Genomic DNA, 27,616 nt, shown 5'->3' with positions numbered 1-27,616 from the left:
TATCCTTGAGAAATAAAATAAAAGCATTCTGCAATTATGTTAGGAGTATTGCACGGAGCGCCAAAAGAGGGCACTAGAATACCGAACGATCATTTCCATACCGAAAACATTAGACCGAATGGGAGTGAGTCAGTTTGGTGGCAGTGGCGAGTGTTTGTTGCGTGCAGAAGACAGCCAGCTGATGGTTAGAATTAGTATTTTCTGAATAAAATTAAAACAGAAATAAAATAAAATAAAAATGGTGTAATGTGCGACGAGTATGTAAAAAATATATTATAGACATGAAAAAGTAGGCTGGATCTGATGGTTGTCATGTAATAAATAATCGAATAACGCATATATTTGTAAATAAATTAGAGAATGACAACAATACTACTGAAGAGGCATAAAACAACAAAATAAGTAAGTAACACATTTTTAATTTATTGAATACAAAGTGACTAAATGCCGTCATCAAAATATTGACTATTTAATTATTTGTTGTTTCACTTTTCATTTGGACTTAAATACCGGTTTTCAGTCACTTTCTATAATATCCCCTACGTAATTGGAAAACCGAGTGTGTGCTGAAAAACTAACACGTAACCCAAAACTAGTGAATTGAATTTAAAATATACAAGTACCATCCGGTTTTTTATTGTTATTTTGATATGGTAATTGTTATTCACAACGCTTGTAAAATTAAGTCGACTGTACTACAATGACCATAGAAGTATTAATGAAGAATGTCAATTTTTATGTATGTACTACATTTAGACTACAGAGTTGAGAGACAAGTTTCATATTTACATTCGGCTTCACATTATTACTGCTATTAATTAATTCTCTAATCAATACGTAACCGTTTTAAGTTAGATAATTAAGTTATAAATAACAAATGTAGTCCAAATATTCTGCCATATTTAATACAAATATGTATTGTTATTAAACCGAAATTTGATTTTTGTATCCGCCCCTACCTACATCCATTTAATTATCCAAAAATAAATATATATCTGCATACAAAAGTGATATTTAATTAAAAATCGTTAAATCCCGATTAATAAAGTGGTGTCAGATATGGGTCCCGATACACATTTAATTTTGCCGCTTGTAAGTGGCGAAGGTTCAAAGTAACACTTTCAAATATCGGTGATTTTTTAAATTTCATATCTAGCCAGCTATGAGACTACGTTATATTTTAATTAAATACGACTACATTATATTTTGATTTAATATATTTTTAATTAATCAAATTAATTAAATTAAGTATAATGTAGTCATAGCCGGGTAGATGTGAAATTTAAAAAATCACGCGGTGGAATAAATGAATGCCGACGAATATGGAACGTACCCAATTACAGAGATGAATGAGTAAATCGTGTCGTTCCATAATTATTTTAACCTTAAAATATAATTTGGACAACAATAAAAGTTGAGAGAGACTTGATCGCCATTGTGTGATGATAACGATGAATTCAATTGTAATAACAATAATAACAGTACCAGTAATTTTAATAATGGTTTGATTATAGTAAATCGACTTGACATTGTTATCGACGACAAAACTAACTAAGAATTGTGTATTCTGTATGTTGCTACTTGAGTTTTAATTTTTACAGTTCAAAATATGTGTAAAAAGACTAAAAGGTATGTATGTGACATTTGGACAGTGCTATTGTCTTAATAGATATTTAAAAGATTTTTTCTAACCAACTAGTCCAAATTCAAATGTAGATCTTTTGCCTAAAAACAAAATTATTTTCATTCCAGTTACAATGTAGGATTACATTTTTTAAGGAATGAAGTAATTTTGTAAATGTGGTTGTAATATGCAAGGGTGGGTTAAGGGATTTTTTATAGGTAGGTATTTTTTTTAAATCGTCATAATATACCTAATTCTGATGATAATAATTAACAGGTTGCTCATAGATGCTTAGCATTCCTGTTGAAATAACATGTAAGATTATCATAATTGTTATGTAAATTTATCACTCTTTTCATTGTTGCAAATAATACGCAAATCACTGAATGACCATTTGATTTGGTAGAGCCGTAGATAGATGATTTAGATACATTCAGAATATTAAAAAAAAAAATTACCTTGATTTTAATAATAAATTATATAAATCGGTCACTGTGTCATTAGATAACTATTCTTCGAATAAATACGTCTGTATTCTTTTCAATGAGTCTGCGAGTCTAGACTCATTTGTATGCTTCTAAAGAGTATTTTCAGTAGAAATACATCAGGTATAGTCAAGATATACACGGTGAACGTACTTGGGTTTTCCATAATTTTTTTGATTGCTTCATTAGCACAAAATGAAAATGTCGATTAATTGTATGATTAATGGATTATAATAATTAGAAAATATGAGTGATCAGATGGGAAATTGCTGTCGGAGTAACACATGGCCTCGCTGCTTCTATATTTATTCATTTTAATTAATCCCAGAACGAGTCCGTTTTTCGAGAGAGCAATTAATGAAAAACGTTTTAATCGAATGAATTTCTGTGTCAATCAAAAGCGAATGGTTTTGATATAAATGATACGTCTTTAACTGTTACAATTTTGGAATACAATTCACTCAAAACTTTTGCGAAGTAAGATTCAAACCAGCTGCGCCAAGGGGAGGATCCCAGGTTTTATTTGTCGTTATTGATGTTTATAGTGTGTTATTATATTTCGTAACCGAGTCTAAGATTTTACGAACGTTGTATCAAAAATTTAAAATGCAGATGAGCAATCAAGAGATATTTAAATTAATTCATCATAACGTTTTGTTTTATGTGCTCGTGCGTACTACAATATCATCTAATTATCATCAACCCGCGGTTTCCTTATTGTGCTTAGGTACTTAACCAGTCAATCACCATGATGGGTGCATGTAATGTTGCAAAGACTCGCGATACCTGTTAGTTTAGTTCGAAGCAGGTGGTTAATACATATGTACGTAAATTTAATGTAGCCAGTAACGACCTATTGATTTTATCGATAGCTTAATATAAATTTGCGGCAAATGAAGCTATTAATAGTAAAATTAAATAAGTCGCGAAGCAATCAAAACTGAACTAAACAAAACGGCAATTTATTTCAAGTTTAAGAATAGTCACGGAAACAATGTAAAACTTTTTTATTTGTGACAAAGTTTGAAAAATGGTCGATTTAAAATGGTTTGTAGATTAGTAGTTATTTTAGGATTATTATTAAAATATTAATGACACATTAATTTACTTTAAATGGCGGATTCGTGCTCTGATTTAGGAAATCATAATGCCGGAAATTTGTTTCACATTTTAATGACATAAATCGTCTCCATTGCAAGATAAATTATCTTGACTCTTATTTCCGATCATCTAATAAATTCATTCTATTTGGGAAAACTACCTATACTTAAAAACTTACTGGAAGTAATGACAATATTGCTTTTGGTCTGATATTTAACGTTAAGTTATGAGAGTTTTGTATTTATTATTGATAAATTCAACGTTAGAAAATGTTTTTTTTTACTTCCTTTATACCAGACATATCTTCGATAGCGTGAGTTGATCCCACTCATATTCCTAATTAAAATAAAAGATATCGATTTAAATATTAATATTAACTATTAGTTGGAGCAGCTTTAGAAAAGTAAATAATCTCCTAAATCTGAAATTTATGTCAGTCAGTCACGTAAAAATCGACAATTAATTTGATACATCACATTACATTTTTAATTTGGCAAGGTGAATTGTCCTTTTGCCTCGCCTTTACGTTCCTATCGGGTGTTCATTTAAATTTATCTTCAAAGTGGGCGTTGAAGAATCGATTGTGAACGCACCACAGATTACAGATCACGGATGTTTAAATCTAACCTCACTTTTTACGTTATTTGTGTTTTTACTCTGCAGATTGACTCTTCAACGCCAACTTTGAGGAGAAATTTAAATGATCACCCGATACTTACGTTATAATAGCACAAATTGAAATAGTTGAGGCTTTACGCTTTTATTTTTATTCATAATTTTTTATTTATAGTTTTCTGTTCATTTTTTATTTATAACCTTTTGTTCGTTTTTTTATCACCAAGCTTGTTTTCGGTATATGTAGTAAGAACCCGGTTCCGTTTATCTATTACGTTATTTAATTTATGTGAACGACTGTCGAACTTGTTTTGCTGTTTAGTACCTACGTAAATTTTCATTACAATAATACATTTTTATTTAATATCGATATAAGATAAAGTAAGTTCTGGCAGTAATGTTGCATTATTCGTATTTTCAATTGTATTGTCTATTGGAAAACTGAAAATACAAAGGAAAGTTTTCAAAATTAGCAAGGTTAAATATTGCCGTTGCGATAAAAATTCAAATATGTACATAATACGTATTTTTACGACAATTTAATGAATACTATTCTACATATTGTACCTACTACGTGTTTCTTTTAAGTAAAGAATGAAGAATTTTTTTTCAGATTATTTGTCCTATTGAATTCCATCTGTCTTACAATACTGATTTTATATCTTTATTACATCCTTACAAAAGGGTATTAAATCCTAAATCGATGTAAATACGATTTGTGCCACAGAAGTAGCATACAATTATTTAAAAAAAAAAAATTAGCTTTACTTTTGTCAGTCGACGCAGCTTCCTTCATTCGTTCTTTAAAATTTGTTATAGCGGAAATTTGTCATTCAGTATCAGTGCTGACGCTGGTGCATGAACAAATTGACCACATAAGTCGAATGAAAATATTCATAACGGCAGTAACGGTACCAATTGGATAATAATGACGAATTTCCTTGATATGTGTTATAAATTGAAGCGTATAAAGTAATTGCAATAAGAACTAGTTTCTTTCAATTCGTTAACAATAAGTTATCGCCTAGGATATCGTATAGTCTCGCTATATTAATTAATCCATTTAAGTATGTAAGAATTATGTACATAGTATACATATCGTGCGTTCAAATAAAAACCTAGGCTGAGTAGGCGTTGAAAAAGTAAACCATTTGGAACAGTGTAAAATTTGAATATCCCGCCGTTTGACACGAATGACATTTGTTTATGTTTAATCAGCACATGATTGAATATGTTTGTTTTCGGCAAAGAATTCCTTTAGATATTTGCTTTGAGAATAGGGATCGTTGGTTATTCTATGTATTTTTAATGTTAAACATTGCAAAGAAAGAAAAAAACAGGAAGATGTTTTTGTTTATAAATTTTCGATTAGTTGTCAACACAACGGTCAATTTACACTTTAAAAAAGCAAAACAATTGACGCCTTCCCAGCGCAGGATTTCATTTGAACGCCCGATATATGATACTAAAACATCAGTGTTTGGTTGATTTTTGCCAAATATCGGACATTTCAATTTTGTACCGAGAACCACGTAATGTCTGGACTTGAAACGGTTGTTGATCCTATTGCTAAATATATTGAAATAAATGTCTCTCAAAACTGTACGCCACTGGTATTACGCATTGTTTTTTAAACTTGCACTATCACTTCTACAAGTCTGTTTATATTCAAGTTTAAGTAATTCTATTTTTAAGTCAGACTATGAAAGCTACCTAGCTCAATTAATATTTTATGTTGTTTAGACAGACGCTTTGAATTTTCTAATAAATATTTAAGGTACACCAGCATTCAAATTTTTAATTGGGTTTGCCACAACAAATTTTCTATTTTCTTTTTTTGGATCATACAATTTATTTACAGCTCAAATATTTCAACTCAAACCCGTTAAAAAGTCTTTAGAATAAGTGCCACATTTGTATGTACATACATATTTAGAACGGCCATGGAATTTTATTTGCACAAATCGGTACCGAGTACCGTCAAGTTTAATCTAGTCTAGTGTCCAAGTAAGTTGTTGCTTTTGAATTTGGAACGTGGTCGAGATCGATCTTTACGAAAAATAACCATTTTGGCATCCTCAACTGTAAATGACATGTTTACAGATTTTAAACAGCTGCGGTATCTTGATTTTTACACATTAACCAAACTATCTGTCATTTTACCGTACGGAGTGTGTAAAATACCACGAACATTTTAAGCTTTCAGGGACCTACAAAAAAACTGTTTGCTTATCATAAAGTCCATTTATACTAAGACAAGATACCGCTACCATTGATCCATTCAGTTTTCGAAAATGAACATAATTTAATTGTTTTCTTCCGAAAAATTGTGAATTCAGATGGTTTTTGTTAAAACACTCCCGCTGCGCGGTCGTGTTTCAATCTGAAAACCTCGCGGTGTAAAATGCAGCCTACCGCATTTGTAATGTAACAAATAAATTTGAATATCGTCATTTCAGTCGGAAATTTTTTTGTAGTAGGGCCTAATGATATGTAAAAGCTATGCGCTTCGTGTGTTGGTTACGAAAGTCAATTGCGAAGCATAATTGTATGTGGGAAAAGATCCATGTCAGTACATACTTACCAATTTTAATGAAATATTTAAGTAGTATATAAAATGTTACTTCTGGGCCAGGACATTTGGCGTCTTAAAAAACAAGGCAAAATCTTACAAATTTAGCTGTTTGCCCAAAAGCAAACAACCGAAAAGGGCCCAAAACCTCTCAAAAATCATTAATTTTTATCCACCCCAAAAGTTCCCAAATATGTGTAGACCACCAAAAATTGGGCACACAAAAAAACCGTCAAAATCTCCCAAAATAATGGAAAATTATCTCAAGAACGCCGTAAAAAACTAACAAAATGGCTTTTTATTTGTGGACCAAGCCATTTGGCGCATGCAAAAAAAGTAAAAACAACACTAAATCAAGGAGGGTACTACGAGTGTGGCTGTGTTTGCTGACACGTGCTGTTTTTTGGTGATTTTGGTGAGTTCGATTTTGAATTTAATTGCCAGATTGCTTAATTTAACACCTCATTTCGTTTCCTCAATATTTGTAACATTTTCTCAAAGTTGCGTTTTCTGTACAAGGAGAAATTTGAAGAAATTGTCTCTCAACGGTGGTCGAAGCAACTTTTTGTCGGCTGATAACGCTACCTTATCGCGCCTCCTGCGAGGCTGGTGTTCGATCCGTCATCGCCTCGCTTCTACCGTCTTTATCTCCTTGTTTATTTCGCTTTTTTTTTGAAATAATTTTGCTGTTTTCGCTTATTCACTTCCTGGAGAGGAAGAAGGGTGTAAATCTTTGGCACCTATTTTTGACCGAAACGCAAAATGATTTGTCCTTGCGGCTCATGTCTCGCAGTTATTGACGCTAACCAACAATCAATGCTGTGTCGTGGAGTCTGTAACAGAAATTTCCACATTCAGTGTACAGGTATCACTCTATAAAATCTGTTTCGGGACTCTCATGGAGATGTCCAGATTGCGAAAAAAAGTGTTTCACTATCGATCAAGCCGGTCTAAATGCTTTTCTGGAGGAAAAGCACTCAGAAATGCTTGAAAACTTAAATGCAATTTTCCTGACTTTAAAAACAGACTTTATTAAAATAGCAGAAGAAAAATTAAAACCACTTCACTTGCTTGCGGCGACTCCGGCGACCTTGGCACCCCCAGCGCCCCTCGTACTCACAAACGCTAAAGAATAAATCCCAACCTGCTGTCATTATCAAACCAAAAAAGCCTGATCAAGATGTATCTGTTGTAAAATCTGATATCAATTCGAAGATCAATCCGATCGAATCCAAACTGAATGTAACTAAAGTAAAGACTGTCAACGAAGGTGGATTGCTTATAGGTTTTTCCTCAAAGGAAGACAATGCTCGTTTTAAAAGGCTGGCTGTCGAAAAGCTTGGTGCAGATTATGACATACATGAGATGAAGGGTATCTTGCCAAGAATAAAGGTTGTTGGTATGACTCAAATATACAGGTGTCCCAAAAATGGCGTACAAACTACTTACTACCTCTTCGAGGATGTTTAAATGTACATGAAAAAAATATGGAAAAAATGTTTCCGATAAAAAAATCAATTATTTTTATTATTATTATTATTAACGAGAATACAATGTAAACAAAGATATATTCATACATCATTACCTTGCAATATTACCGTAGAGGATTTAAAATAATTTTTTCGATTTCCAAAGCTTCTAGATTCTCTATTATGCAGGATTAGATATTGGTAGTGAGTGATCTTGACCTTTGTGATAATATGTACGATTAGACGTAGCTGTCATGACAATTTTATACATATATTTCAAAATAATTGACCTGTTAATTGCCACTTTCAAAGACCGCCAAATCAGCAAATAAGTCCAATAGAATTTTTTTAACATTTTTCTGGCGTTTATGGTAATCTCTTCTACACCGTAGTGCACCGTTAGTACGCCATTTTTGGGACACCCTGTATAAGGAAAATGAAATCGTCGATTTTGTTGAGCATTCAGTTACCTATAACTACACTGGTACAGAATTGAACCCTGAATGTAAACTCATTAAACTGTGGCCTACAAAAAAAATCCTAAAATTTACACCAAGCCGTGATTCAGGTGGATCGTCCGTCATATGATAAACTGATTCAAGCGGGAGGATTATTCATTGGATATGATTATTGCTATACGTTTGATGCGGTCGAAGTCTTACGATGTTACAATTGCAATGGATACCATCATACGTCAAAGAGCTGTAAGAATAAAAAGTCATGTCCTCGTTGTGGTGGTGCTGAGAAGCTGGATAATATTATCACGCTGAAAGTTAACCTCATTTTATATGATGTCAAAATTCAAAAACGTCTGTCACCACAAACTTCAAAATTTTAATAATAATTGTCACAGTGACAATAAAGCATACCTATAATGACTCCAAAAATTAAAAAACCACCACCTGTTGAATTATGTTGGTGAAAACAACAAATCCCTCAAAAAATATTTAATGATTTTAGGTTGGTATTGACTATGTGCATCATTGCTATTTACAAAGTTTCCAGTGCCTCTCAAATTTAATGATTTTTCTCTTAAATTATTGTCTAAACTCAAACCAGGCAAATCAAATGATAATTCATTTGCCCTCTTTTTTTTGAAGTGACGTATCTGTCACTATGTCACTAAAAATGACTAAACAGTGTTGTCGGTTGAATTTTCATGCTGTGATGCCGCTTGTGTGGTTTTTTAATTGTTGGAGCCATTATAATACTTTTGTAAAGTGTCATAATTTTAATTCCAGTTTTATTGCTCCTAACTGTACTTTTTAGTGTATTATCTTACTAAGGAATTTTTTAAATTTAACGCTTTCAATTCGAAGTCTTTCTGTTTTTTCGAATTGTGTTAGTCGAATATTGGGGTGTTGCAAACCGAGGGATTTGAATAAAAGTTTAATAGGTTTTTAAAGTGTTTAATTGTCCTGGTCTAAACTAGAATATTATGAAAAAACAGATAAAGCTTTCAGAATCGATGTAGACAAAGAAGACAAAGTACTATGGAAAAATTTAAACCCCACCAATTTGGGGGGGTTGAATGGTAATGAAAAAATAAGCACAAATTATGATTTTTGAAGAATTTTATGTCTTTTTCGGTTGTTTACTTTTGGGAAATCATATAAATTTTTAAGATTCTGCCTAGATTTTTAAGACGTCAAATATCGTAGTACCCTCCTTGATTTAGTGTTGTTTTTACTTTTTTTTGCATGCGCCAAACGGCTTGGTCCAGAAATAAAAAGTCATTTTGGGGTGTGTAAAAACACGGTATTTTGTTAGTTTTTTTAGGGCGTTCTTAAAGTAGTTTTAAAGTTTTTTTCGTGTGCCCAATTTTTGGTGGTCTACAGATATTTGGTACTTTTGGGGTGCATAAAAATTAATGCTTTCTGAAGGGTTTTAGATCATTTTCGGATGATTACCTTTGCGAGAACAGCTGAATTTGTAAGATTCTGCCTTGTTTTTTGAAGACGCCAAATGTCCTGGTCCAGAAATAAAAAGCCATTTTGGGGTGTTCAAAAACAAGACATTTTGTAAGTTTTTTAGATCTTTTTCTAATGTTTACTTTTGGGAAATTACTAAATTTGTAGGATTCTGCCTTGATTTTTAAGACGCCAAATGTCCTGGTCCAGAAGTAAAAAGCCATTTTGGGGTGTGTAAAAACAAGGTATTTTGTTAGTTTTTTAGGGCGTTCTTGAGGTAATTTTCCATTATTTTGGGAAATTTTAACGGTTTTTTCGTCTGCCCAATTTTTGGTGGTCTACACATATTTGGGAACTTTTGGGGTGGATAAAAATTAATGATTTTTGAGAGGTTTTGGGCCCTTTTCGGTTGTTTGCTTTTGGGCAAACAGCTAAATTTGTAAGATTTTGCCTTGGTTTTTAAGACGCCAAATGTCCTGGCCCAGAAGTAACATTTTATATACTACTTATTTACTATATAAAAAATTGGCCTTTGTGTTGGTTACGTTGTTGCCTAATTAAATTTTTTGCTACTGCAGAAATCTAATATCAAGGGATCAGATAAATGAAAAATTTCTTGGGATTGTTTGCTTCGAATTTAATAACATCACTCGAGAATGTGATTGTGGTTAGAAAAAACGAGACATTTTATATGATGCAAAGGTCAGGGTTGGACGTAACGGATGGTAAAATTATCGTTATTATTGACAAGGGAAGAGATCGAAAAGAGAAGAAGCTGTCGTGTTTGATAACGCTGTTCGTTAAATAAAATTAAAATAAATATTTGTTTATTAAATAGACGTCATATTTGGTTTACTGTCACCTGGGCTATCGACCTCTTTCAAAACTTGTTTTATAATGCAAGATCTGTGGTAAGATAATATTATTTAGTTAATGCTTTGTTAGTTGTTGTTAGTGTCATCACATTTTAAAACGTCCCCCAGATACATACTCGTAGTTCACTTGTTAAAATTGAACCTCAAAACTGTTTATTTATTGATTGGAATCAGGTAATATTCTTATGTCATGGCCCTTTACTGAAGTTTCATATTTCATCAACACATACCCAACCCAACAAAGTTGAAGCAGCCCTAAAATGTTACGGATATGATAAAATATAAACCACAATATGTATATAAATACAGGGTGTTATTGAAAGTTGTACAGATATATTAACCACGAGCTACTGGCTTCATGTAGAACTCGGAAAAAATATCTAAAAAATTCTATGTCAAAATGACATTTATTTTTTGAGCTACATTTTTTTTAATTGCTTTTAGTCTTTTTTCTACGTTGTGCCACAACCTCGTAGGTAAAATTTCGGCACATTTTAACAATACACCCTGTATACCATATTTTATAAAACGTACACCAATGCGGTTTCCTTGTTTTAAAGCATATTTCCTATAGGTTACTTCGCATTGGCGTACATTTTATAAAACATGATATACAGGGTGTATTTTTAAAATGTGCCGAAATTTTACCTACGAGGTTGTAGGACAACGTAGAAAACTAAAAGCAATTAAAAAAAATTGTAGCTCAAAAAATAAATGTCATTTTATTTTTTGACATAGAATTTTTTACATATTTTTTCCGAGTTCTACATGAAGCCAGTAGCCAATATTCCAGAAACAAATTTCATTTGATGAAATTTTTGTCGAACATAAACATTCCGTAGTGAAATAGGAATTTATCGTCATGTTTCAACCCCGATATCCGCTAATTACCGACACATTCCAAGTTAATAGACCCAATTCAAATTTTTCTGTCGTTCCAAATCCTGACTGATCGTTTTGATCATTTTTTTATCAACCTCATGATGAACGAATGAACAGCGACTGGACGAGGACAAGATACGAAATAACAATTAGCACTTGCTTTTATTGTGTTTACGACATAAACTTCACAATGCTCTATTGCGTAATTATGTAATGAACAGCAATAAAGAGTCACGGTAAACATTTTATTCAAATATTTGCAACCTTACATGACATATTTTTCTTTATTGACACAAGAAATTTTAAAACTAAAGAGGCGAATATAATTTATCGCATCGAGAAAATTCTCGCGTACCTATTGCGGAACCAAGATTCAGGATTCATTAAAAACAGTTTCTATTTCTCATCCTAATATGGAAGAATTCAGTCGTGAAAACAACACTTCCGTTCATCAGAGTATACTTTTTTGTTAACGAGTACATTTGATACTTGTGGTTGAATAAGACAAGTGCGAAAAGATTCTATTATTATTAATTCAGTAATAATAATAAAATGTTTTCACGGCCATCTCTAGGGTCAGAGCAATATTGTAAAACTGTTGGACCTCTAAAAAATTCAAGATGGTGGAAATTTTATTGAATTTCGTGTTGGCTCTAATGGAGTCGAGTAAATTCCTTTTATCATATTTCCTTCCTGTCTGATTGATTTTCCTTTTATTTCGTTGCATTAGCGTTTTTGTTAATGGTTAAATGTAAAGGAAGTTGACAATTGCGCAATGTGAGTAAAAAAGAAAATTGAATGGCAATGAAATTTTGTTCGGTAACGAGTTAACAAGGCGGAACGTGCTTTTTCAGATTTAAAAAGTGGATCTCCAACTCTGAATCGAAGATTATGTCTTCTCTTAATGGCGTGAAAGTTTTCGCACAAATAAAATGAGAAATTATTACACAACTTTCCCCGGGAGTATTTGCTATTTGGTTTTTTCGATAACCCCTGGAGTGTACACGATCTTCTGCAAACCACTTAACAAGCAAATTTTTTAGTGCCAATTTTAAAATTATAACGTACAGTTTAATGAAAACGAATAATCTTTTTCATCCTTCAATTAAATTTATTCAGCTTTTCCTTTGATATCGACCTGGAGGGTATCCACGGGGAAATCTGAATTTTTATTAAGTTCGCAAACATTTTAGACGATTTTTAGAAAAGAAATATTATCGTTGTGGAAATAATTTAGCATTTTGAGAAATTTTCATTTGATATCGAACAGCACAACAACGGTATTTCTCATCTCAACGAGCAATATTTATGTTCGCGTAAATAAAACACCAGAGGTTAAATTATTGATGTTGCTTTACAAATTTACCCCAATACCTTTGATGGGAAGTTTAAATCTACGCCACTCATTTACGTATATTTAATTTTTGCATCGAGCACGTATCTGCCCAAGGCGAAACGAACGTTTGATGTGAATTCAACCGTTTTCTTGGAAAAGCGTGGAGGTTTACATAATTCAACGAATAAACAGTAAAATAACACAAACGCGCAATTTAGACGTATCTTGATTGTGTAAAATTTGACGGTAATCGATCAACAAAAAATATTTTCCCCATTTTTTTTTTATTAGTTGGCAACGGTGCATGATCTGATGCTTTCGAGATTAATTTAATGTGCAACTGTACGAAGAACAGTTGGAGTTGCTTTCCCAAAATTTAGATATTTACCAAGTTTTTTTATTAAGTATCTCGCTAAAAATTCAAAATACCAGTGTACAGTTAACCTTTTCACGTCCTCGTAAGTAAATATCCTGGAACGAGGTGATTGTTCAGTTTTCATTTGCATTTTTTAATCTGATAAATAACTGTTAGGGTAAGCAAGGCAACGGTGAAAATAGACTCGAAATGAATTTTAAGTTATTGATTGACGTGAGTAAAATACTTTGATCTCTACCTAACTGTCACAATAGTTTCCACTTTTGTAAATACTTGAATTGATCCTTTTTTCAAGATGTCGCAATAGTTATTTATGAAATGAGTGCGAGAAGACATTTTTCGCACATGAGCGCATTATTTGAGGCACGAGCGACGAAGGAGCGAGTGCTTCATTTGCGCGAATGTGCCGAATACGTCTTCTCGCTTCGTATAATATTTTTTGAAACGAACATTATGCCTGATTTGTCGTATGTATTCCTTTTATGGATAGAATAGCGCTTCGCTTGTCCATGCGATTGGCAAAGTGTCAATCGAATTAATAGCGATTTATTTTCACTCTTTCGAAATTTTCGTCATCCAAATTGGAGAAATGTCGTTTTGGATGATTTTGAAACACTAGTGCGCGAAATCGACGTTCGCGCACTAGTGCTTCAGTATCATCCAGAAAGTATTTGCACTAGTGCGCAAACATCGATTTCGCGCACTACTATGCGGTCGCGAAATCTCATTTTGAAGGTGGTAAGTTCAAAAAAGCTCTTTTTGAACCAGTTTGGTGCCACTAAATCTACTAAAAAAATGTAATATTTATATTATCCATTTGTGAATTTACAATGTTTGTCGTGTCTTTATTACAATAAAAATTTGGAAGTGACGCACAGCTGATTCACAATAACCTATAAGGTACGCCTAAAGAAGTTTTCACTTTAAAAAGTCCTAGAAACTAATAAACGTCATAGAATTTTGGAATAATTGGCGGTAGTCTTGAATATTGTACATCGATATCGTAAAATTTATTTCCCGACACTGTATATTATTACACTGATGGGATTACATGGATATAATTTTTGTTGTGACATAATTAGCTAGATTAACACATATCTGTTAAATGTAAAAAGTTTCACTTTACAGCAGGGAATTTGAGATCAGCGAAACAGTAACCAAAAGACCGGCTTGGAGTTGTGATAAATTGATTAGAGGTACGACCCATCCCAGCGTGAAAGTAATTATAAATGTTTTTTATAGCATTCCGTAAAAAATGAAAGTTGATGAAAATTTAAGATGAAAGTAAAAGTGAATTTTATCCATCGGTTTTCATATTCTTACATAATTAATTTGTAAGATAAAAGACGCCCTTAATCATAAACTATCGATTGTTTATTATCTGAGATATTTTTAAAAACAAACCCTAACAATCTATCGTCCATAACCGAATTGAAAGGTCACTTTGGGTGTTGACTTTCGTTATTAGGTCACATAATGCGTCATTTGTCATTGTAATTCGGTTTAATTTACGCCTCGTACTTATTATATAATCTAGATAGGTTTTCCGTTAAAAATTGACAATTAGTGAATGTACTTTAATATGCCTCGAATAACAGTTTAGTTTCGTTTTGTGACTTGGAAGCATAATATAAGAGGCCTTTACGTAAACAGTAGCCTATTATTATTATTTCATAATATTAAAAGAGCAAGAGAGGATGTGACAAACATTAACAGTAAAATAGTTTTATACAGGGTGTTATGAAAGTACACATAATAAATGTAATCACCAATAGAACTCTTTAAAATAAACATTTTTTGCATATTGATATTTTTTTAATCGAACTTTTTTTTTACATTTTTTCAAACTCCTAATTTGACACTTCGCTCATGTGAAAATCATCAATTGAAACGAAAGAGCGAGTGAAAATGTTTTTGTGCGATAAAAACTTTACAGTTTCTTTGAAGAAAGAACGACCGCTGTTCTAATACAACGGTTTTTACTGTTTTTCATTCGAGTTTTAATATATTAGTACAGGGTGTTATTGAAAGTTGTACAGATATTTTAACCACGAGCTACTGGCTTCTTGTAGAAATCGGAAAAAATATCTAAAAAATTCTGTCAAAAAATAAAATGACATTTATTTTTTGAGCTACAATTTTTTAAAATTGCTTTTAGTTTTCTACGTTGTCCTACAACCTCGTAGGTAAAATTTCAGCACATTTTTAAAATACACCCTGTATATCATGTTTTATAACATGTACGCCAATGCAAAGTAACCTATAGGAAATATGCTGTAAAACAAGGAAACCGCATTGGTGTACGTTTTATAAAATATGATATACAGGCTGTATTTTTAAAATGTGCCGAAATTTTACCTACGAGGTTGTTTGACAATAAATGTCATCTTATTTTTTGACAGAATTTTTTAGATATTTTGTCCGAGTTCTACATGAAGCCGGTAGCTCGTGGTTAAAATATCTGTACAACTTTCAACAACACCCTGTATATTGATATATTAATATTAACCAAATTATATTTAATTTTAACTCTGTTTTGAAGAATTTGCGGAAAAAACGAAAAATAAAAAAATGCTTATTTTAACGAGTCCTATTGGTGGTTAAATTTATTATGGTTAAATTTATTACGTGGACTTCCATAACACCCTGTATACTTTGGATAGGACAAAAGTACCGACATAAAAATTGATCGGAGCTGAAATGCAAATTTTCCTTTAGAAAATGGAGTACGAATTTATTAAAGACATTAAAATTGCAGACATTGCATTTCGATTTAGACCGGAAATGAAACACAAATAGAATTGTTGAGGAACCGTAAGTGGCAGAAAAAAGCACGGTGAAGAATAAAAATTGCGATCCGTTAGTGTTCTGTCAAAAAAAATGTTAAGACCGTAAGAGCATACAGTCTCAGACGGTCGATACTGGCACTGCTGATAATTAAAGGGAACCACGACGCCAAATTAGATTAAAATCACGACTAAACTTGTTAGGTGGTGGCTTTCAAACCTGTTTACAACCCGGAATATGTCAGTATAAAGTTTTTAACAGAAAATCTAAGTTCTCGGTGTTCTGCAGTCCAACCATGTGACACATAAATAAAGAAACTTGTTCAGAAACATGCATTCCACGGTTCCACATCTATAATTTGTTAAGTTTTAAGCTGAATTCACGTAAATTTGGAAAAGTTTTAAAAGACGCAGTAATTATGTGCATCCTTTTTCCAAATCCTTCCGTAACGTTTGGGCCTGACAGGTATCATTTTAATTTCAACAGTTACGTACTCTGCTGATAATTTCGCAAGGATATAAATAGGTTGATGGTGTTTATCTCACATACGGTGCCATTAAGAAAAAATTTTCACTTCATTACTTGCAACTAAATGTAAACTTAACCATTAAATTTTATGATAATGAATGGGTAAATGATGATAGATTTATCACTCCAACATCGAGTATTTTTTCGAAAAGAGTTAATAAAGTGAAAACTGAAATCTTCCAATTAGAAGTTTTTGACAATTAAGAGCTTAGGAGCAAGCAATTAAAATTATGTGTTTTTTAAATTTTGGGGTGGAAGTTGGCGTTGAACAGTCGATTGTGAACGTACCACCGGATGACAACTCTGATCAGGTGTTTAAATCTAACCTCACTTTTTGCATGTTTTTAATATGCAATTTGAAAAATCAGTGTTTTTAAGCCGAGTGGTTCATTCACAATCGACTCTTCTAGGCCAACTTCGACGCCAAATTAAAAAAAAAAACACCATTACGTAATCCTATAGTGAGAAACACGAAACAAAACTTAATTCGTAGATTGAAACATCTTGAACCGACATAACATTTTTTCGATTGATTTATTTTATTTTCTACGAGAGTGAATAAATTTTAGTATGTAGTGACTATTTTCGCCATGATTTATAGACACACTTTCAAATTGTAGTAAATGAGACATAATAGATCTTTTGACAAGAGTCGCCGTAAAGCAGGACCTTGCATCTTTAAGACATGATAGAATTGATGCGGAAATACATAGTTATTTACATTACAAATGCGGTAGGCTACATTTTACAGCGCGAGGTTTTTAGATTGAAACACGACGGGAGTGTTTTAACAAAAACCGAGCGATGTAAAATGCCTACCGCATTAGTAATGTATTAATCTTTTTGGCCGACAACTCGTTTTCTCAAATTTGAAATTTGTTGTAACCAATAATTTTACAAAACCTCTCAAAGACTGACATTTGATTCATAAATAATAAAATACCAGAAAGTTATCTATTATACCGATAACTGATATGCTTACGATTTATACCACAAGATGGCGCCATCAGCATTCACAATTTTTCAGAAGAAAACAATTAAATTACGTTCATTTTCGAAAACTGAACGGTTCAATGGTAGCGGAATCTTGTCTTAGTATAAATGGACTTTATTGATGATAAGCTAACAGTTTTTTTTGGAGGTCCCTGAAAGTTTAAAATTTTCGTGGTATTTTACACACTCCGTGCGGTAAAATGACAGATAGTTTGATTAGTGTGTAAAAATCAAGATACCGTAGCTGTTCAAAATGTGTAAACATGTCATTTAGAGTTGAGGAGGCCAAAAAAGAATTAAACGTAAACAGTGGACAATATCAGTTTCAGGTCGGTGTGGGTTAAATTTGATTAAATTTTAACTTAATACCGACCGAGACGCGAAACAATTTGTCTTCTGGAAGATAACCGTGGAAATTAAAAAACGAACGAGGTTTGAATAGTAATTTTGTTTAATTAACTAAAGATCGAATATGATGTTGACAGTTGGAACCGACTCTTCGAGTTAGTTTATTTACGGCCAATCATATACGAGAGTGGTGAAATAAATCTTAGTTAGTTGCAAATGCTGCTGGATTACAATAGTTTAACGCAGGAAATATAAAACGGAAATATTTTGAATTCGGATTGAATTACAACTAATTTGGTAATTTAGGATGTATTAAAATGCACCAGATGTCTGTGGATGGATTTTGGCAGAGAAATATTCGACATGTCGTATTTTACAGCGACGATAAATGTTTTCACAGCTTTTGGAGTGAACCCAATTCTCCAAAACAATGACATTGATTTCATCAAGAAATTTCCATTCCTGTTTAATATGATTAAAATACATAATTAGAACGTTGCATGTTGGAATTATTTGACGACTGCACCTCCACTCATAATTTAAACGATTATTTTTGTGTAATTTTCCTGGTAATCCAAATAACGTGTGGACACAAATTAATTGTCACGATCTCGTCGATACATTTGTAGTGCGCTTTTTGGGATTCATGCCTTCACTTATAAATAGACGACGTGCAACTATCTCGGTGATTTCATTTCTTTACATAGAAACTGCTTTATCTTTGGATTTTAAGTTTACGATTCCGTCAATTGCAAGCACGTTCTAAGATCAAAAGCGTCCAAATTCGACTTGAAGAAATTTAATCGTATTGATAAAAAAAAGATCAAAAGAAAAATGCAAAGAAATTAATACGCCGACGACACCACACTCAAACCAGAACACAGTAGCATTGCTGTGCTTGCCTTTCGTGTAATTGATTTTGGATTGTATCCAATTTTTGCGTATGTAAAGACTTGCATCCGCTCGAGCACTTTCGAAACGGCACTGATTCTCGCGTGCACCATCACCTCAAAAGAATTTTCTTTGTTGGTGTTTTTTGTCAAAACGAAAAGTGCTTTTTCTGGGCCCTCCCACCGGTTTTAATTACGTCGACACGACTTTTAATCAGCCACATAATTTCGATAATGAAATTACAAAAACACCATTCTCGCAAGTGAAACGAATGTAACTCCATTACCAATTATCACGGGATTTGCGGCGAATTTCGGAATAAGTTTCAGCTTAAAATGAGGATGCGTGAACATGGTCTCTGAAGGATATAAAAATTCAGCGAGTTCTGTTAACGGTTCGTTAGTACCAGCAGATAAAAGGGAGATTTATAAAAATATATGTTACTTTGTTTGGACCCGAAACAAACCGTCGATAATCTTTTTCTACATCAAAGTAAATGTTTTAAAAACATTCAGTCTAATATCTGAAATGGTTTATTTTAAAAATTCATAATACGAGTAGCAACAGGTTACGTTTTGATCGACTCAGGTCGTATCAATACATATCGTACAATACATATTTTCCGATTATTGGAATTGTGGTTAATTGAAGGTTCGTCATAAAGACTTGATTTAAATGTTATTGGTTGTACGAGTGAATCTGAATTGCAAGAATCAACCGAACTGAAACCTCATCTTTTTGCTGAAGTTTATGTAACTTCGAAGTTTTGTTGTTGATACGTGAAAGGAGAAAGATTTTCAATTTGTTGGGAATTTCTCGCGATACCTAACTTTACAAGTAAATAACGGGTGTTCAAATGAAAAGTTCATCTAGTTGGCTATGACTTTTTGATGAAAAAGGGATGATGCCTTCTTTGACAGATGTCAATTGTGTTTTGCGAGTGTAACGTCTTTTTTTGAATTGAGTTTCGTTTTCTGTGGAAAAACAACTGTGAATCGACGGCCTGTAATTTCAAAAGTTCAGCAGCTGTTAAATACTGCTAAAGGACATTTGTATCCGAACTATCTGACCTTGACATACACAACATTATTGAAGAAAACCAAGTTGAGAAAAGGTAATGGAGGATGGGGTGACAAAAGAGATCACAAGCTGTGTATGAGTATGACGCTTAGATAGCCAAATTTTGTCAGATTTTTAAAAATATATCACCTTTGATTTTGTTATGAATATTCTGAGAGCCAGGGGACTGATAAATTGTTTAATATTGTTTTAATGATGATGGTGCGTTAGATTTTTTAAACTTTACAGTTGCTTCAGTAATTAAATCAGAAAACGTTATACAGGGTGTTTTAAAATTATCGTATTCCGAGTTCGGTGCTTAGTAGGGGACATCCTGTTGACCAAGTAAAAATGTAAAAAAAAAAATTGCTGTCACTTTGAAAACAATATCAAAGTTGCCAATAAATAACAAAAATTGGAAAAATAAAACTTATTTTTTCGAGATAAAGCTGTTTTTTCAAGAAATGTCTTTTCATTTATATTTTAATATTTTACATAATCATCCTCACCATATATTTCAAAATGAATGTCAACCATTTATATTTTTTATTTGAAGAAAACATAATGAAAAGTTTGAACCTTCAGACCCATATATCTTTGTAAAGACCCCCCCCCCTATATTTTTTATTTTATTTTTTCGAGATTCCTGAGATTTTTCCTTACAAGACCCCCGACTTGGAATACGTTAATTTTGCGACACCCTGTGTTTTTATAATAGTTTTTGTTAAAGATATGATCTAGTCAGCATTTTGTGTCTAGTCTTATATGTTGTTATGTAAAAAATCAATTATCTGAAACCATACTATCCTCGAATTATTTCTCTTGCCACTTTATCAATACATTCTAATTTATCTATAAATTGCTCAAGTATTAATAAGTTTCTATAGTATAATTCAGAATAAGTGGCATCGCGGTAGGCGTTGATTCTCTAAAGTGAGCTTTATGTTATGTCAAAAAATTTAATAAACATGTGAAACCGTCATTACTTTATTCTGAGGTTATGCGTTACATAATTTTGACATGGTTTCCACCCACAGCAGAGATAACCTCCCAGATAAATAATACACTTTTCATAAATGAAACAAGGAAATTCCAAATACTTATAACAAGAAAATAAACACAAAACGATTCCAATGATAATATCAAGGCCAAATTAAAAGCGAAGGTTACCAACAACATCGAAACTAGGGTATTATTAGCAAGGGTCTTGCTGCCAACGTAAATTTGAATTTCCAACGCCTACCGAGATGCCACTTATGCTGAATTATAATATATTTGTATCGAATAAGAAGACAAATTTCAAGTCTAGTCAAAAAATGTTTCTTGTAACAGTAGGACCAAATTTTCTGATGTTATTGCTTAAGATATTTTTGATGTTTTCGTTTTAATGCTTTAAAATGAAAGTAAAATGTTGTAAATTGAGTTGTGTCAAAAAAAAACTGTAGTAAATAAAACCATAGACAGTTGATTTTTTTTTTTTATTTATCTGTCACCCTTACATTTCAGTGCAATTTTGTGGTCAACAAATCAGACATCGTATTTTTTAAAATGACGTTCGCATTTTTACAAAATTCCTTTGAAAACGCGTATTTTTTTCATTTTTTTGTTGAAGTTTATGTAACTTTGAAATTTTGTTGTTGATACATGAAAAGAGAAAGGTTTTCAATTTTCAAATGAAAAGTTCGTCTAGTTGGCTATGACTTTTTGATGAAAAAAGACAGAGCGAAAAAGGGATGATGCCTTCTTTGACAGATGTCAATTGTGTTTACGCGAGTGTAAGGTGTCTTTTTTTGAGTTCAGTTTCGTTTTCTATGGAATTATATTAAATCACTTGCTTTCACAAAACAACATTCCTTTTTTCTATCTCGCTATGTTTTTCATAAAAGTAAAGAATTTTTTGATGATTGCACAATGAGTGGAAATGCAGAAATGCCTAGGCCTCCACGCTCCTGTGATTTGACTTTTTCCTGTAGTATCACCTAAAAAATTGTGTTTTTCAAACACGTGTCACAAATTTAAAGTAGTAAAAACACAAACAACGCAAAAAGTGAGGTTAGGTCAGGTCAGGTAAGGTTTAAACAGCTGATCCGTGATCGGTAATCGGTGGTGCGTTCACAATCGACTCTTCAACGCCTACTTTGAGGTGAAATTTAAAAAAACACACGATACTTCACAATGTTGTAAAAAGTTCAAGGGCTACTTGATGAACTTGAACACTCGATAGTTGCGCTTCGATGTGAAAATGTAAATTTCTGAAAAACGAATAACATTTTTGGAATTTTTTTTGTTGCAGGCCCTCGTCGAGTTGGCATGCAATACCATGAGCAGCGGGCGTGGCCTAATAGGGCGTCGCCGAGGAGGAAACACATGGCTTCGAACAGGACTAATAATTTTCATAATAATTTTTATATCCCTTCAAATAAATTTTTTAAGTTACCGCGGTTCAAGCGATCCAAATTCAGAATTAAACGACTCGAACGCCGCAATACTCAGCATGGTACCGGCCGTTCTGCACAAGTTCCTAACGCCAAGGCCTAGAAATATGACCAACAGCTCGAGTCTAAATGGTACCGCCGGCGCTAACACGGCCTACAACAAATGGACACTCAATATATCAGATATTAAACGAAACATTGCACAGTATAATCTGCAACAGACCGTCTACAACGAAGATATTTTTGGGCCTCTGCAAAATGACTCGGTAGTCATAGTCATACAGGTACCTACCTACATAGTTAGTTTATTCGAAACAGCTGCTTCCAGTTGGGAAAATCATTTTGATTCCGTGCAGTTGCAATCTTTAAATAGCGAAAGTAATTTAATGAAACCTAAAACGGGGTCAGTGTGTTCTCGTAAACATTAATTTCCATTATAATTTACATTTATTTCTGCGTGTGTATGTGTTGCCTTATGAGAAACACCAATTTTGAAGTCGCTTGTGACCTAAATTCCAAAAATGGAAGCGGGCCTTTTCGGTTATTAATCGCAACAAATATCTTGTTGGTGATATTTTCAAGAACAATCTGATGCGTCGGTTTTAATTTATTATTCATTGGAGCGTAACAGATTCCTGTGCCGAAGCTGAAAGCAATAAAATGTAAAGCGTAATGAGTTTAATTTTATCTAATTTACGAGTAAATTACGTTTGACAATGAATTTATAATGGAGTTGTGCGTTTTAATATTAATATAACAAAGTGATTTCCATTGATTTTCCAGATTCACGACCGCATAACTTATCTGCGACATCTCATTGTAAGTTTAGCCCAAGCTCGCGGCATTTCTCAAGCTTTACTCGTCTTCTCCCACGATTACTACGACGAAGAAATAAACAACTTAGTACAAAGCGTGGATTTTTGTAAAGTTATCCAAATATTTTATCCGTACTCAATACAAACACATCCACACGAATTCCCTGGCGAGGATCCAAACGACTGTCCACGAGACATCAAACGAGAACAGTGAGTACCCAAAAATGGTACTTGGAGCACACTCGACGCTTCCGATTTTTGCCAATTTCAGAGCGTTGATAAAAAAGTGTAATAACGCACTTTATCCAGATCTGTATGGGCATTATCGAGAAGCCAAATTCACACAGACCAAACACCACTGGTGGTGGAAAGCTAACAGAGTTTTCAATCAATTGGAAATAACCAGAAATCACACAGGTCTGGTGGTGTTTTTGGAAGAAGATCATTACGTCGCTGAAGACTTTATTTACATTCTGAAACTTATGGAAAGGACTTGTAAGGAATCTTGCAAGCATTGCAACATTCTCTCTTTGGGTACCTATCTTAAAACCTTCAACTACTACGGAGACGCTAAAAAGGTATTTTGTGGGAAAATTTTCCACTCGAATTTTAATCACCACACATTATGTTAATTACCATTAAATGACTTTACTGTGAATTAACAATGCTGCTTCAGCTGCAACTAAAGGTGTTAATTTTTTTTTTGTTTTTTGTGTGTTGTGTTTATTAATGTTGTTAACTCACATGTTTTGTAAATACGTTGTAAAATTGCAGAAAGAGGCTTTGCGAGCTATCAAGCAACAATCTATTATTAGCGCAGGTCAAGTTCATCCCTCCTGGACATTTCAAGTGCTGCCCTCACTCTATCAGCACTCACAGAAGGTAGCTTCGCTTGCCTTCATGTCGCTGTATGTGTTCCACTGCGAGTTACATCAAATCAGGACACGTTTGCGACAACACTTTGATGTAACTCGCATCTCCAGCGTTGCTTTTATACATAATCAACACGATTCCATTACGAGACTATTTTTTGTAACACTCAAAACATTCAGTGATTTCCCACTTATCTTATTTTCCACCTTTTAAACTTCTCACACGTTTATGTTGTAACTTACAGCATGATCTATGTCGACCCAAATTTATCAAAAATATTGCAGTTGCTGTGGCGTCATACGTTATTTAAAAAAAACCGTTATGTTAAGCATGTTTCACCCGCATTATTCATTTTATGTGTTACGATAGATCTTAAATTTTGAGCATCAGTATTGTTTATTTTAAGGTGGAAATAACACCTTGGATCAGTAGTAAACATAATATGGGAATGGCATTTAACCGTTCCACGTGGATGGATATAGTAGGCTGTGCTGAATATTTTTGCAAATATGACGACTACAATTGGGATTGGTCTCTGCAACATATTTCGCAAAATTGTTTGAAACATAAATTCCATGCAATGGTGGTACGAGGTCCAAGAGTCTTCCATATTGGAGAATGGTAATGACCATTGCGGCTCAAAATTTTGACAGCTGACGTTTGACAAAAACCAATTGAAGTTTTTGAAGTTGGTCGCATTTGTGTTGCAAAAAATTAGAATTAATCGTTGAACTGTCGGGTTTTTTTAATCGATAGGTTATTTTTGTAATGGTCTATTATTAAATGTCACATTGTTTTAGTGGTGTACACCATAAGAAAAACAACTGTGAATCGACGGCTGTAATTTCAAAAGTTCAGCAGGTGTTAAATACTGCTAAAAGACATTTGTATCCGAACTATCTGACCTTGACATACACAACATTACTGAAGAAAACCAAGTTGAGAAAAGGTAATGGAGGATGGGGTGACAGAAGAGATCACAAGCTGTGTATGAGTATGACGCTTAGGTAGTCAAATTTTGTCAGGTTTTTTTTAAAATAAATCACCTTTGATTTTGTTATGAATATTCTGAGAGCCAGGGGACTGATAAATTGTTTAATATTGTTTTAATAATGATGGTGCGTTAGATTTTTTAAACTTTACAGTTGTTTCAGTAATTAAATGAGAAAACGTTATATTTTTATAACAGTTTTTGTTAAAGATATGATTTAGTCAGCATTTTTGTATCTAGTCTTATATCATATAAGTTATTGTTATGTAAAAAATCAATTATCTGAAATCATACTATCCTCGAATTATTTCGTTAATTTGCACAATCAAAAGTTAATGACAATTTTTATAACACAACAATTTGTATACATGAATGTGTCCATTTTGTTGCATGTCTTTTTTAACAATACTCTTCCTATTTGTCCAGTTTTTATGAATCTCTTGCCAGTTTATCAATACATTCTAATTTATCTGTAAAATGCTCAAGTATTAATAAGTTTCTATTTGTATCGAATAGGAAGACAAATTTCAAGTCTAGTCAAAAACTGTTTCTTGTAGCAGCAGGACCAAATTTTCTGATGTTATTGCTTAAGATGTTTTTGATGTTTTCGTTTTAATGCTTTAAAATGAAAGTAAAATGTTGTAAATTGAGTTCAGTGTCAAAAAAAAACTGTAGTAAATAAAACCATAGACAGTTGATTTTTTATTTTATTTATCTCACCGTTACACTTCAGTGCGATTTTGTGGTCAACAAATCAGACATCGTATTTGTAAAAATGACGTTCGCCGTTTTTACAAAATTCCTTTGAAAACGCGTCGGCGTTTTTTGTTCTAACTTTTTAGAATTGAAACAAGATATTACGTTAATGGCTACAAAAACTGTTCTACACATGAGTAATTCCGAAACAAATTGATCACAAAAACCAGTTATTCGGAATTTGATTATGCCATTCTGCACGACGTTATAAATTTATTGGTCAACAAGGATTGTATAATATGCGTTGTAAATGCAGTTTTTCAAGGTTATAATGGCCGGCTGAGTAGAGTAACATCTTGAGGCATCCATAGGTCATGGTTTACAAAAAATGTAACCTTTCATTCTTACTTTCCGATCACGTTCCATCGTTTTTTCACCTTCTAGTGTTAGAAGTATTTTTAATAGGATCGAATGCTAACCTGAAACTAATAAAAATACACATACGGAAACAAAAATATTTCAAACAAAATTTAAGAAGACTTAATTATATACCGGGTGGGGCATCGTATACGCGCACGCCAGAAGTCACGACTTCTAATTAAATAAAATTGGCGAAATTTTATATACCTGACTAATTATTGATAAGGTATATTTGAGAATTTTTAAAAAATTTTTTGTTAATAAATAAGGCCGTAACAGTTTTATTAGTTTTCTGAAATTAACTGTTAATTTACCTATAAAGTTTTTACACTAAATGAATCTGTATCTGCTAGCCCATCAAACCCTGGTGGCACAATTACAAATTTTGACTTGGTTAGCTAAATAATTCGCTTTATTATTTAAACGTAAACCAGATGGGTGATATGGTATAATTTCCCAATAAAGGTATAGCCGACCGTTTTAAACATTTTTGCCATAAAATTGACAGTTTCCATTGTCACCTAAATTTACGACAGCACAAGTAGCAGGTCATAAATAAAAATGATTTTGAAAGTTGAAATGTAAAACTGCGTTTAATTCAAAATCTAATTGGTATTTTTTTCCGTAGATTTCGTAAATAATTATAGGAAGTGAATCTGGGTAGGTTAGTATAAAAATTAGAATTTTTCTTTTTGGTTGAAATTTACATTTTAATTTTTTTTGGCTTTGTTTGTAAGTGAAAAATTATCAAAAAATTATGAAATGTACCTTACCAATAGCCAGGTAAGTCTGAAAAATTTCGACAATTTTATTTAATTAGAAGTCGCGATTTTTCGCGTGCGCGTATACGATGCCCCACCCGGTATGTATGAAAAACCATGTACATCTGTGCAATAAATAAAATAGGCACAGATAACACTCTGTTATCACAAAATAGTAACTAAGAAAACTTCACTTTTTTTCTTTCCTAACTGAAGATATTTTACTTTTATAGTTCATTGACCATCACAGTATTCGAACTAGAAGTTGAATTTCCTCCGTTATTTATTTACTCTATGTTCACCATGTAAATAAATAATGTCAATGTGAACAGAGTAGCTTCATAGTCTCCACTATAAACAATATCTAAAGATAAAGATGTATGTACCTCTTTAGCCTGTAGGTATTTACATATGAAGAGATTTTTATTATGATTTTAGTGGAAATTGTTACTTTATAAAATGACATTCAACGCTTAATTTGAGACTCCACCAACTGAATAATCAATTAATCATCTATTAAAGCCTACGAAAAAGTTAAAATGTATTTGTGCCGCAAAAACTTTTGTCGGACAAAAACTAATCACTAATCAGTTGTTTATTACATCATCACTCCTAAAATATTCGCGCTAAGAAAAGTCTATTTGTGTCCGAAAATAATTGTTTATATTGATTTTTGTTAAAATGATGAACTTTACCGGTGCCGTGTTACTTTATGGGGTAGCTTCGGGTAAGGTGGAACGATTTCCGCACCGCAAAATTCCCGATTCGCGTCGA

The 27,616-nt window shown here is 32.7% G+C and overlaps 1 protein-coding gene across 4 annotated transcripts; it reads left to right on the top strand.

Annotated features, from left to right (window-relative positions):
* The first annotated feature begins 102 nt into the window (after positions 1-102).
* On the top strand, positions 103-25,663 carry Mgat2 (alpha-1,6-mannosyl-glycoprotein 2-beta-N-acetylglucosaminyltransferase). Of its 4 annotated transcripts, none has more exons than XM_069061339.1 (7): positions 103-402; positions 22,145-22,570; positions 23,070-23,311; positions 23,373-23,679; positions 23,876-23,983; positions 24,381-24,595; positions 24,775-25,663. In XM_069061339.1, exons 2-7 carry the CDS (start codon positions 22,172-22,174, stop codon positions 24,983-24,985), a joined length of 1,482 nt encoding a protein of 493 aa, XP_068917440.1. In that variant the 5' UTR covers positions 103-402; positions 22,145-22,171; the 3' UTR covers positions 24,986-25,663. The 4 variants fall into 4 exon arrangements, with proteins under 4 accessions (XP_068917440.1, XP_068917443.1, XP_068917442.1 ...); XM_069061341.1 differs by lacking the exon at positions 103-402 and adding an exon at positions 1,611-1,629; XM_069061340.1 differs by lacking the exon at positions 103-402 and adding an exon at positions 10,730-10,825.
* Positions 25,664-27,616: the final 1,953 nt, after the last annotated feature.

This window comes from Tenebrio molitor, chromosome X (genome assembly GCF_963966145.1).
Source record: "Tenebrio molitor chromosome X, icTenMoli1.1, whole genome shotgun sequence".
Lineage (NCBI taxonomy): Eukaryota > Metazoa > Arthropoda > Insecta > Coleoptera > Tenebrionidae > Tenebrio > Tenebrio molitor.
This window is presented reverse-complemented; position numbering and strand designations above follow the sequence as displayed.